This window comes from Stenella coeruleoalba (assembly GCF_951394435.1).
Source record: "Stenella coeruleoalba genome assembly, chromosome: 4".
NCBI lineage: Eukaryota > Metazoa > Chordata > Mammalia > Artiodactyla > Delphinidae > Stenella > Stenella coeruleoalba.
The window spans coordinates 102390109-102403316 of record NC_137149.1 but is presented as its reverse complement, the minus strand read 5'-3'; the positions used below and the strand labels follow the sequence as shown (position 1 = coordinate 102403316).

Sequence of the window (13208 nt, the reverse complement as noted above, 5' to 3'; positions counted from 1 at the left end):
AGTGACTGAGGGCATGGGCAGGGCAGAGAGTCTGAGTCATTGGATGCTGCCCCTGCCAGCTTCCAGGTGAGTGTGGGTTCTCCTAAAGAATCTGAGATTCTTTTATGGCTTGAGTGGTTTTCAGTACAACAAGGCCCTCTGCAGGTTCTCTGATGACTAGACTCAGAGGAATTTAGATGAGGCAGGATCTTAAAATTAATCCAGTCAAAGAACCATGGAGGCAGACTTTAAGGTCTATAGGAACTCTGAATGGGAAGCATAGTGACAGAAGCAGGCTGCATGTCAAGGGCTCACTCCTTCTGATCAAAGCTATGTAAGAATACAGGGTCAGAGCTCTATCTCCTATTTTTCTAGGACATCCCCTATATCTCCTATTTTTCTAGAATCTAGAAAAGCTGGATTTTTATACTAAAACATCTTGATTTCTAAATATGGGCTTGATTTAAAACAAACATCATGAAAGCCAAAGGAAATATGCCTGTGGACTGGTTCTGCCTTTTAGGCTGCACATTTTCAACATATGACTTTCGACTAGGAAGGGAGTGTGGAGGTCATCTCTAGAGTGTAACTTCTTCACTTAACAGACAAGGATAGCCTGTCCAAAGGGCCCCAGCAAAATTAGACAATCATACAGCCAGACTAGATCACAGGTCCTTGAAGTGTCCATCCATTGCAGATTTTTTTTAATGTTGCTTCCAGTTTTTGCCCCAAGCTGGACCACTACCATTGACTGTTTTTCTCTAAGGTATATATGGCACTAGGGTAGGATTGAGAGTGATGTGTTGGAAGGAGGTTGATGAGATTTTCCTATAGATGTGAAAAACACTCACTCGTCATCTCATTACCAAACTGAACCAAGAGTGTCCCAGTTAGGATAACACTGGTACCAGCAAACCCTTGTCCACAAACAGGGATCAAGTGTTCCCAAATGACCACCTCATTCTCTATGTCCTGAGGATAAACCAGGGTTCATTTACAGTCTAAAGTCTCTCCCCAGACTGTACATTCAACTGTCAACAGGTACTTGACGCTTGTTCTGGCCCCACCCTAAGGAAGATCTGCTGCATATTTTAATAATCTTCAGATGACAGCAGGGAATTTTTGTGGTTGATCCATGACAAAGGTCATTATTTTATATATTTTAAAGAAAAGAACTTTTTTTCATTTGTATACAAATCTCTTGGGTGTATCTCCAAGCTCATCAAGAAACCAACCCCCAACACTAGTATTTCTCATAAAATATTGGGAAGCATTATCATCTAGGGTTTAGATGAGGGACTTTGGCATTAGATCTATCTGGTTCATGTCTAGGCTCTGCCACTTAAAGGCTATGTGACCTTGAAAAAGTGAATTGCCTTCTCTAAGCCTCAATTACATATAGGTGTGGATTAATTAAAACAAAGCTAGGGCTTCCCTGGTGGCACAGTGGTTGAGAGTCCGCCTGCCGATGCAGGGGACGCGGGTTCGTGCCCCGGTCCGGGAGGATCCCACATGCCGCGGAGCGGCTGGGCCCGTGAGCCATGGCCGCTGGGCCTGCGCGTCTGGAGTCTGTGCTCCGCGGTGGGAGAGGCCACAACAGTGAGAGGCCAGCGTACCGCAAAAAAAAAAAAAACCAAAGCTAACAATGCTTTTCAAATATTATAAGTGTTTATAAATGATAGCCATATTACACTATTACTTTAACTTGCTTTGTGAAGGGACTTAATATTGAATCAATATTTTTGTGCAATTAAAAAAATCTGTATATGCCATTTTTTTCCAGAAAGATGGGAAGCCTAATTAACACTCTCTTAACACTGCTAGTTTGATACCTGCTTGCTTATGGTCTTAACGGAATTTCAATCTAAATGACTTCTGCTCCAGTATTATCTGAGACATAAAAATTACCAAGAAAGGCCATGAAGTATAGAGATAAGACCCGATTAAACAACTGAAGTCTTCTTGTTACCATATCATCACATTCCTAATCTTTAGGAGATGCTTCTCTGGAAGCTGTGGGTGTTGTCCACAATCTATAACAGCCCTCGTGTTCAGTTTTGGCAGAGGAGTGAAATGTCCAGATGGGACACATTTATTCATGTGGGTATTCTCAAGGAGTCTAGCCTTTGAATTCTTAGGATATTGACTACTTAGGCCCTTGCACTCTGAGTCGTGCATTCATTGAACATCTCACAGAAATTTGGAGCTGAAGTTGGAAGATATGCTTCTGAATATGCTACTGACTAGAGCTGTGCCAAAAGGTTGGACAGAAATGTGGACTCATGCAGATTAGCAGCGCCAGGCTCACAAATTAAATTTCAACACTTCCAGCTCATCTTGGCAACTGCTAATATCCTGATGTCATGCAATCATGATGTAAGCCAGAAAGAGTGGTATTTTGCAACAGAGAGATTCTGGTAACCCTTCCCATGAGTATGAGTTGTAGGATATCAATATTTATATCATACCATAGAATGTGTTACAGTTTGTAAGACAGAGAAGTTAAATTGTGTACTCATGTCCTCTGTGGCAAATCATCCTATGTTCAACATCAAAAGGTTAAATTAGTCAGACTTTTTTTTTCAATTACGTGTAATGAATAGAAATCTTCTTGACATCATCAAAATAGATGTTTCATAATTAAGGGTTGTACTGTGCCAGGAAACACTAAAAGATGGAATGTGTTATGATTTCATCTACTTTCCAACATTATAAAAACATAATTATACAAAAAAGTAATTTGGAGAAAGAAGATACAATAACAAGCAGTTATAATTCCCTTTTTGTAAATTTACTCACTCAAGCACGACTGAAGTTATAATGTTTGCTCCCACAGCCATTATGCTCCAAAAGGCTAACTAATGACTCACTCATGAATATCGATGACCTAAGAATGTGTTCTCAAGAACTGAAGGGCAGAAACAGGAAGGAGACAAAATGGGAAATAAAAGAAATTGATGAACCCCTTGGCCCGTTTGATTTAGTCAAAGATGCCAGAAACATGTTCTCATTTCTTTCCTAAATGACCCACCTCACCTAATAGCTGAAAATGTAGTTCTGATGCCAGGGCTTCACTAGTAGGCTTTTTTCAGGGTCTTATTGCATATAGGAAAAAATAGAAAATGAAAAATTTGCAGAACATCTAATACTTATGCATTTTCCTACTTAAGGCCTGCTTACATGTGTAAATATTACCATAGGAATGCCAGGGATTCCTTCCCGGAAAATGAACTCTAGGAGTTTATCACAAGATTCTTTTGTATGACGGACCATAAACAGATAGCTTCTCGTTAGCTACACTGTAAATTTCCGTATACTTAGGGACTTCCCTGGTGGCGCAGTGGTTAAGAATTTACCTGCCAATGCAGGGGACACTGGTTCGAGCCCTGGCCCAAGAAGATCCCACATGCCGTGGATCAACTAAGCCCCTGAGCCACAAGTACTGAGCCTGCAGTCTAGAGCCCACGAGCCACAACTACTGAGCCCATGTGCCACAACTACTGAAGCCTGCACACCTAGAGCCTGTGCTCTGCAACAAGAGAAGCCACTGCAATGAGAAGCCCGTGCACCTCAATGAAGAGTAGCCCCTGCTCACTGCAACTGGAGAAAGCCCGTGGGCAGCAACGAAGACCCAACACAGCCAAAAATAAATAAATAAATTTATAAAAATAAATAGATAAATAAATAAATTTCCATATATGTGGTCTCACTGGGTGGATTTTATAATGTTAATGTATACTCTTCCACAGGTGAAAAAAATTGAATTTCTATTGGTTTTATGTTTTGGTTTGGCATTCTGGGAATTTTAATTTGTTGATTAATATCAATTCAATTATGTTTACATTTTAGAAATATTTATAGACAGCAAATGTTATAACTTTTTAGGTTATCACCTCCCCAGACTCTACCCTTACTTCCTCTTCTTTTCATCGGGAGGCAGTCCTTAATTAAGCTTTAGTGTTTCTTCTTGGACTCTACCCAGCTTTTTAACACCTTTTTGAAATGCTCAGGAAAAGCCCAGCTTTCTAGGTGCGGTCACTGGAGTCACTGGGAGGAACCTTCATCTCCCCACTCCTTGGTATGATGTAACCTCTGCATACTTTGAGAGGTCATGCAGAAAGTGCTGACATGCAATTCATCTGCATTAAATTCCTTCTGAAGGAAAAACAAAGCAAGTGAAATGCCTTCTATTCAAAGGAAAGCAGAATGTAGTTTTGTTTAGAAGTGAATGAAAAGTCACAACTTGATATAAGAGAAAGGCTTGCTACTAGGCTACCATTGTAAGAATATTCATGTTTGATCTTTTTTTAACCCATCTCATGATCAAAATTATTTTGCTTATCTACACCACAATAGAAAAAAAAGTCCATAGTCTTAGATTGAATCTAAAAGAAAAATGGTAGATATTATTATTTTTAATTTCATGTTTTACTTCCTTTAAAAACAAATTCTTAAATTATTATTTTACAAACCAAATAATAAAATATACACCTAAGATGATATCCAGTGGGGTGAGAGGTGAGATCAGGGACAGAGATGGAGTTGAGAGGTGGAAAATATTCTCTCTTCTGTCACAATCAAATTTTAGAGTTAGAAGGACATTGTACAAACTGATCAAAGCCCAAAGAAATTAAGGGACCTGAACAAGACTATTCGAATTAGGTGGAAGAAATATGATTAGAGAGGAAGGACCCTAATTCTCAAATTGTTATTTCTACCAATATTCCGTTTTCTCTCCCTCTGTGCAAATCTTCTCTCCGGTACCCAGAAATGGTAAAGAAAATGTCCACCCGCTGTTGGCTGGTGAAAAATTCTTATGTCAAGTTCTTCAGTTTCTATTTCAGAGCCAATTGTAGGATTTTATTTGTTAGTAGAATTTTAGAATTTCAGTCCAAATAGATAATCGCCAGGTAATTCCACTAACAATAGGAGAAAGTGATGAACATAAGCATTCGGGGACCAGTGAGTCCAACACAAAATTTTATAATCCATGCAGAAACAAAACCTTTTTGCCTCCTCAGGGCTCAATATCCAGGTAGCTTTCAGTCATCAGAAACTCTTTAGCTTATTCCATATTTCACAGTGTTGTCACAAGTTGGGTATCATTATGTTTGCCTTGGATATTCCATTTCTTTTCTCTAGCTTAGACTTTAATCATAAGTTTGGTTCACTGGAGGTGCCATAATACAAATGTCATCTGAATAGCTGACATCGCATTCTTTTAGACACCATGAAAGCATCATGTTTGGGATTTGGTCCGTAGAGCAGTGGTCCAGAATCCTCGTAGCAAGCATAGTGAAGGATCCAAGCTTGGCATTGCTTTGGCTGGCTGCAAGGTTGATAATTATTCCCATGAAAATTCACATCTGACGTAGTCAGAGGCACAAAACTCAGTCTCTCTGCAGTGAGAACAATAATCACACAACAGCAACAAACCCAGAGTAGGACTGTGAACTTGACCTCTGTCACTGTACCTTGTTTCCTTGGCTCCCGTGGCACTTTAAAAATGGCAAAGCCAAAGGACCAATGTTGAAATTTATTCTCTTGCTTCATCGTGATCCCAACTTTCTAGTCAGCTTAGGAAGTTTTGTTGTTTCACTTGAAAATTTCAGTTTTGGGCCCACTGATTTTCACCAATGACTCATGAAAATTTCTTACAAAGGCCTCATAGTGGTCTTCCTCCGGAACAGACATTGTAAGGTGATTTCAGTTTTAGACACCTGAAACAGAGTATTGGTTTTCATATGAATTTGCTGTTTGTATAGCTTATTGAGGATTATATAAATGCTCTGGTGTAGCAATTGCTCTTGGTATCCCACCCATATCCTCTTTACCCACTGGTATACCCATCCCCCAGCAGTTGTGGGTGTTAGTTAATAAGGCTCACAGTACCATCCTTCTCTAGAAGATTGTCCTCAGCCAAGAGAGGACTTTGCCTGAAGATTCCTAGGAGATTCCAAGCCCCTGCCAGGAGCACTCTGACACCCATGCCTGATGATGCTGGGTACTACAACCAAGATCCCTCACCTTCTTGGGATGGGTCAGCGATGCCAGTCATGTTCTAGGTCTCCCTTTGGAATCAGGCTGAGGATAGACTTCAGCTAAACTACATCTTTGCTTACCTTCTTCCTCTGTTCTAGCTTTCCTACTTCATTACAGATTTCACCTTTGAGCATTCCCTTGACCAGTCATCACTCAGTCAGGAGTCTCTATCTTAGGTTCAGCTTTTAGGGAACCTGATCCCAGACAGCTATCTTGTTAATATTAAAAGGTCTTACTTCCTTTTTTATTTTCTTTCTTGGTCTCTTAGGCAACTGATATAACAGATTTTATATCAATTGATCCACAATTGATATTAACAGATTTTATTCTAAGATGCAATTTTTTTGTTGTTGTTGTTTTTTGTTTTTGCGGTACGCAGGCCTCACTGCTGTGGCCTCTCCCGTTGCGGAGCACAGATTCCGGACACGCAGGCTCAGCGGCCATGGCGCACAGGCTTAGTTGCTCCGCGGCGTGTGGGATCTTCCCGGACCGGGGCACGAACCCGTGTCCCCTGCATCGGCAGGCGGACTCTCAACCACTGCGCCACCAGGGAAGCCCTCTAAGATGCAATTATTAAGCAATTTTTTTTTAATGTTGTATAATAATTTTTGGTCATTTTAAAAATGACAACTTAGTTAATGGAGTACAGCAAGGGAAATGTATTTATACCTTTTCTTTAATGTATATCACATTATTTCTTGACTTTTCCCTATACATGGATTAAAGGAAAAATTGCCAGTGTGGAAAAGCCAGAAATAATGATAATAATTAATAATGATAATAATTAATAATTAGTGCATGAGTAATTTATACTTAGTGGATCAAATTTATCTTGTTTAGCTTTTAACAGTAGACAGTATCTCCTGAATATACCCTCAACTAATGTCTGGGAAGAAGATGGCCCACATTTATCACACATTTTCATTCATTTAACACTCATGTTTTGATTTGTCCATTCAACAAATAATTACTGAGTGTCTATGGTGTGCCAGACATGGTATTCGACACTTCATATAATTGTGCACAAAACACATTAGTCGTTACCCTTGTGGGCCGACTGTCCTACACATTTGTAACTTTGATGTAGGCAGACAGAGTTGGGGATGAAGGGAAACTGTAAATTAGAACTATCCTATTGCAACTGTGGGTAAATTTTTACCTCTTGTCTGGGTTTATGAGAAAAGGCATCAAAACAGATATGCAGAAACTTGCCAGATTTACAGCCATATTTTCACTAAAAAATTACATATGTCGGGCTTCCCTGGTGGCGCAGTGGTTGGGGGTCCGCCTGCCGATGCAGGGGACGCGGGTTCGTGCCCCGGTCCGGGAGGATCCCACATGCCGCGGAGCGGCTGGGCCCGTGGGCCATGGCCGCTGAGCCTGCGCGTCTGGAGCCTGTTGCTCCGCGATGGGAGAGGCCACGGCGGTGAGAGGCCCACGTACTGCCAAAAAAAAAAAATTACATATGTCAGTGCCTGGTACATTGTAGGGGCTCAGTGAATATTTCTCAAATGAATGAGTATCTAGTGACTTCATAATTTGTATTTTTTTCATACCTCTTTTTTATGTAGCAGTAAAAAATAACAAGAAAACCACTTAATAATAATCCAACGCCAATCCCAATTGCAATGTATTTTTCATAAGGATCCACAGCATATGAAGTTAAGGTCAAGTGCTCACACCTTTCTCCAGTATAACCAGCAAAACACCTTTAAAAAAAGAAAAGAATGTATAATTTTAAAACTCATGATAGAAACACAAATGACAAATTTCGAAGAATGAAAAAATTTAATAAAAAGTGATTTTAATTAAAGAGGCCAATACCAAATGAAAGCCAATCTATTAAATGTATTGAAGAAGCCATGTATTTTACAATAATCATTTGATTAAGACCCCATATTAATGCAACTTCCCTCATTGGTAGGAGGGAAAGGTAGGACCCTTGCATGAGCTGATCTAGAAAATTGTTAACCTACTCTTTCATAGGAGGATGCTGAGCCAATCAACGATCATAAAAATGGTATCTCAGTTGATCTAGAACTTTATATTCCTGAAGTGTTTTTGCCATAGTCTGTTTCATTTTATCCTATAATCTATCCATAAAAACTTGGAAACTTCTTAGCATGTTGTTAAAAGTTGATTTGGATTCAGTAGTTTTGAGGTACGGTGTGAGCTTCTTCATTTTCAACAAGCTCCCAGGTTATACAGATGCTGCTAATCTAGGAACCATATTTTTGAGTAATGAAAACTAGGTAGGTTAGAAAAGACCCCTTAGATATTCAAATACAAAGAGAATTGGTGAATCACGTTCAGATCATGTACCTTTTTTACTAGATAAGATGGAGGCGTGGGGAAATGTACTATGTGAAACACCATGTGAAACGAGGCATACCTTCTCCTTCTCCCATCTCTAGGGCTTGGGAAGTTCTTTGCAATTACCTGCAGATGGCTTTCTCCAGCTCATCGTGGAATGCACAAACACCATTGATGCAGTAACTATGGTGGTCTTCCAGGCAAGGATGTGAGACCCTCAACGCTATGGGTCCTTCTGTGTAGCCAGCTAGAAAAACGAGATACAGTATTAACAGATGAGGTGGGTCACACTTCCACAGTAGATTTGTAACACATATACAGAAAGGCCTTTAATTTTAGGAATATTCTTTGAGTGCTCTGTCATTTGAACTATTGATTGATTCCTTTGACAGGTTATATTTACAAAGGTTGGGTTAATATCATCTAAGACATATTAATGAATTAGGGGCTGGAGGTAGATTGATGATCATTCCATTCTTTGGAAACTATGTAATAAGATATAGATACAAGTTTGCCAAAAGGTGGCAGCATTGATTCTAGTCTTAGCATGCTGTCCTGGGCAAGGCTTTCTAAATATATGCCTGGATACAAATATATGCCTGGAAACAAATGAAATAATACAATTTTTTTCATTCTCCCCTTTACACCTGAGAAGTAAGCACTTAGGAAGATTTGGATTTATGGTTGGGAGATAATGAACTTGATTTCTTTTCATTCCCCAGAGAAGAGTGAGATGAGAATCCCCCCTTCTTCTTATGCAGACTACCTTAAGTAGCTAATGGAAAAGGGATTGTTTTCCCTTGTTATGAAGAGGTATTGTTATGACCTATACATGAAGCCAGAAACAACTTATGGCTCAGGCTTAACATAGCTAAGACAATAACTTCAGATGTTAATTAGAAAATTTACTCAGTTAAGAGGCATTATGAGATTGTGGGAAAAGCCATGGAGTTGGAATTAGAAAACCTGGGTTTTGATTTCTAGCTTTAACACTATGCAAATGACCACACTTGGCGAAACCTTTGTGGTCAAGTGTGCAGAAGCCTCTTTATGGGAAACTTCCCTTTGGGAAGCTGTACTGTGGCAAAATACTTAGATTTCAGGTTGCTTATCCTTCATTCCTTGATGTACTAAAGACATATACCTATACTATCCTTGAGGTTTATGCAGTGGGAATGACAAAACAGCATAAATGAGTCCTTTTTAGTATACTTTAATTACTGATTCTTAAATTCTTCTCAAGAAGAATTAGTGGCATTTTATTTTTGTCACTGTTATGAATAAACATATCTCCTCAACCTTAGTTATCATATTATATTCACCTTGCTAAGTAGATTAAGAGAATCATACTTATTTGTTTTCAGGAGAAAAAGATCTAAAAAGGCATACTTATTTATATTGAAAATACTAAATCTTTAGGTACTAAGTCACCAACAACATACTGTTATATAACTTCATTTTGGCTGAGAAGACACAACATTACCTTAAAATTCATATTCATTTTGTTAACTGTGGTATGGTAAATCTAATTTCTCATCTTGATAATTAATTCTAAGGGAGTGGGAATTTCTCATTATAAACTGTGGTAGATTCTTCCTACTTCAAGATTAAATAAGTTCAATTAACCAAGCCTGAACCAGGACTTACTAGAAAATGTGAGAATTGAAAGAAGACATTTCCAAAGAAAGAATATACTAGAGACTCATCTTTCCTCTAAGGAGAAGAATATTAGTTATAACTTCATGAAACTTTCCTGAGATACTGGATTCAGATTTTTAAGTTAAATGAAAAGCAGGGAACTAAAATTCACCCATCAAGAAAGCAAAGAAAAAACTACTGAAGTGATATATTCAATCCCTTTTGTCCATAATTATTACCTGTAACTTGGAGAATTTGACTTGCAGTTCACTATTAGGGAAGAGAAAAGGTGGTGATGGACACACTGTTATGTCACTGAGAGGAAACTGTACTTCTTTAATTCTCTACAGTATTATCTCTCAACAAAGATGTTTCCTCTTTGTTTAAAGGCTCAAGACATGAAGAATTTGGCTAAAAGTTATTCTAAAAGCCTCACTAATTTTATTTTGCAAATTGATATATATGCAAAAACTCAAATGAGCAAAGTATTTTAAGCAAATTTTTTTTTGTGTGTGGTACGCGGGCCTCTCACTGTTGTGGCCTCTCCGGTTGCGGAGCACAGGCTCCGGACGCGCAGGCTCAGCGGCCATGGCTCACGGGCCCAGCCACTCCACGGCATGTGGGATCTTCCCGGACCGGGGCACGAACCCGTGTCCCCTGCATCGGCAGGCGGACTCTCAACCACTGCGCCACCAGGGAAGCCCCACCAATAATTTTAAATTAAAAAAAATTTGCTTAGGGCTTCTTGGGGCTTGATCCCACATGCCGCGGAGCGGCTGGGCCCGTGAGCCATGGCCGCTGAGCCTGCGCGTCCGGAGCCTGTGCTCCGCAACCGGAGAGGCCACAACAGTGAGAGGCCCGCGTACCACAAAAAAAAAAAAAAAAAAAAAAAATTATTGGTGAAATGAAGAATACTTAAATATTACTACCTTTCATATTCAGAAACAAAATATTTAACTTGATCTTCTTTTACTTGCGTGGCTCTGAGAGCAAGATATGGTGTTTCTTTGGTCCTAAGTCACAAAGCCCATCTTCACATCAGGGGGTGGTATGTGATTTGTATGAGAATCACAACCACCTGATACACAGGTCTTGGCAGGTAAGTTTCCCAAGGTCACCTCTAAGAGTTCAAAGAGTTTGGGAAAATGCTGATGCTCAACAGTGGCCAGAAGCTATTTTAATAACAATAATAAAATATATCATCACCATCAACAACAAAAATTGGATACAAGTTGTTGGGAGGTATAGCATATACTAAAGCAACAACAAAAGCTCCCAATGACAAGAAGAAAGATCTTTCCAAAAATGAGGGAAAATGGATTAAGGCTTCATCTGGTAACCATAATTTATTTGGCTGCAAAGCTCACAGTCACAGATCAAACTATAACGTCACTCATCAAGAATGCCAAAATAGGGACAAACTGCCTCTGGAAGCACATGGGTTATTGGGAATCCAGCAGGAATCAAGCAGAAAGGGTGGCATGTTTCACATCCAGGACAGTAACTGAAAACAACGTTTTCTCATTTGCTTCACTTCCTCCTTTTAAAAAGAGAATTCTTTGCTGACACATTTACCCGTCACTTCCATTTAACAGCATCCTGATAAAAGATCGTCTAATAATAAAATATATATTTAAAAATTTCCAGTGTTGCTTTTATCACAATCCAAATTTCTCTCAAACATTAAAAAAAAAGTCACTTAAAAAAAAAAAGTCACTTGAAATACAAAAGTGTGAAGAAAATACCTTCTGTTTTGTTAATGGTCCAGTCACTTTGCTGGGTTGTGATTGGGGGTGTTACAGTCCTGGCTGCCTCTTCAGTCAATGCTGTCACAGCTGTGTGAAGGGGGGGGAGGGAAGGCATCTTTAGCAGGTGAGCCTCCTTCTACATACCAGCAACAGATCAAAAGTTATTCTATCTAGTCCCACATCTGTTCTATTTTTAATTCATTTACATTTGAAATCCATAACCTGACAAGGGCAGTTTCTTGATAGTTTCTCTTGCATATCAATTCCACTCACTACATTATAGTTAGAGAAAGTAGAAACACATTAATTATTAAGAGGAAATAAATTTTATAAACTCAAAAGATAAATTTTATTACATTTTATAAACTCATTCAATCACAAGGACACTATCATATCATATGTATCAACTACTCTTCAATTGTGTACAACAAACAATATAAAGATCTCAGAAAAGGAGGTGTCAAAATATGTTAAAAGAGGAACATACATTACATAAGAAACTAAATTAATTCACGAATTCCTTGCTTGGATCTTTGTCATGAAGAACAACTGCTAAAAGCCAACTCCTCACTAATTCAGATAAAACAAATCCTATTCACATTTTACAATGACACAAAATTAACACAGCAAAAAGAAATGACCTACCATTGAATAAGATATAGACTGATATTGAAACTCCGAAAGCCATTTCCTGCACTTGTTAACAGTATCTTGCTGTTATCCTCCTAGAATGACGGGTGGAAGGCTTTTATTGAGCTCTCTCGGAGGCTTTCTTGCATTTATATTTCATGAAGCGTCATCTGGCAGTTCTTACCAATCAAAAAAATATGTCTTTCTGGCAGCAGCTTGAAGCCTTGAGGCATTCGTGTACTTGTTTAGGATACCTGTGTTATCTAGCAGTGTGATCAAATTTTCTTTTGAAACACTGGTTTCCTGTTACCTGTGGGCATAATCGTGTCTGTAAACATACTGAAAACAACAAAAAAGAATCTGAATTCAGGAAAAGCCCCCTTGGTGTGAACAGAATTATCCCAGCTACAAAGTTGATAGTGACCTATAAATGATTCCAAGAAAGGGGAGTTTTGATATTTCCAAAGTCGGAAACATCTTAACCTGTTCGTAAAAGAAATATCCCTGAAGCTGCAGTCAGTTACACTACTTTTCAGTACAGATTGGGTTCCACTGCAAATCAAGATATTTTGTAATTTATGGGCAGGAGAGAACAATTAAATGTGTGTAAAAATAAAGGTTTAATATTCCATTTTGGGTTTTGCTACTTAGTTTTACTATTTCAATTTCTGTAAAAATAATTGTTTTTAAGAGCATAAGATTTACATTTATGTCATTCTTCCATTTATTATTTTTCTGAGTAAATGGAATAGGCTACCGAGTTCTAGGAACTACAGTTCTTAAGTATATGCCCTAATGATTAGGCTCTAGAGAGAACCAGTAAAGCACTAAAATAATGATGATGATAATGATAATAAT

At 38.7% G+C, this 13208-nt stretch overlaps 1 protein-coding gene across 6 annotated transcripts; it reads right to left on the bottom strand.

Annotated features, from left to right (window-relative positions):
* Positions 1 to 5016: 5016 nt before the first annotated feature.
* EPGN (epithelial mitogen) lies at positions 5017 to 12408 on the bottom strand (the record flags this gene model as incomplete). Of its 6 annotated transcripts, none has more annotated exons than XM_079920948.1 (5): positions 5017 to 5699; positions 7578 to 7730; positions 8461 to 8581; positions 11718 to 11807; positions 12366 to 12408. In XM_079920948.1, the coding sequence occupies 5 exons, from the start codon at positions 12406 to 12408 to the stop codon at positions 5645 to 5647; spliced, it is 462 nt and encodes a 153-aa protein (XP_079777074.1). In that variant the 3' UTR covers positions 5017 to 5644. The 6 variants fall into 6 exon arrangements, with proteins under 6 accessions (XP_079777074.1, XP_079777076.1, XP_079777078.1 ...); XM_079920950.1 differs by having other exon boundaries at positions 7704 to 7730; XM_079920952.1 differs by having other exon boundaries at positions 7704 to 7730; positions 11745 to 11807.
* Between the last annotated feature and the right edge of the window lie 800 nt (positions 12409 to 13208).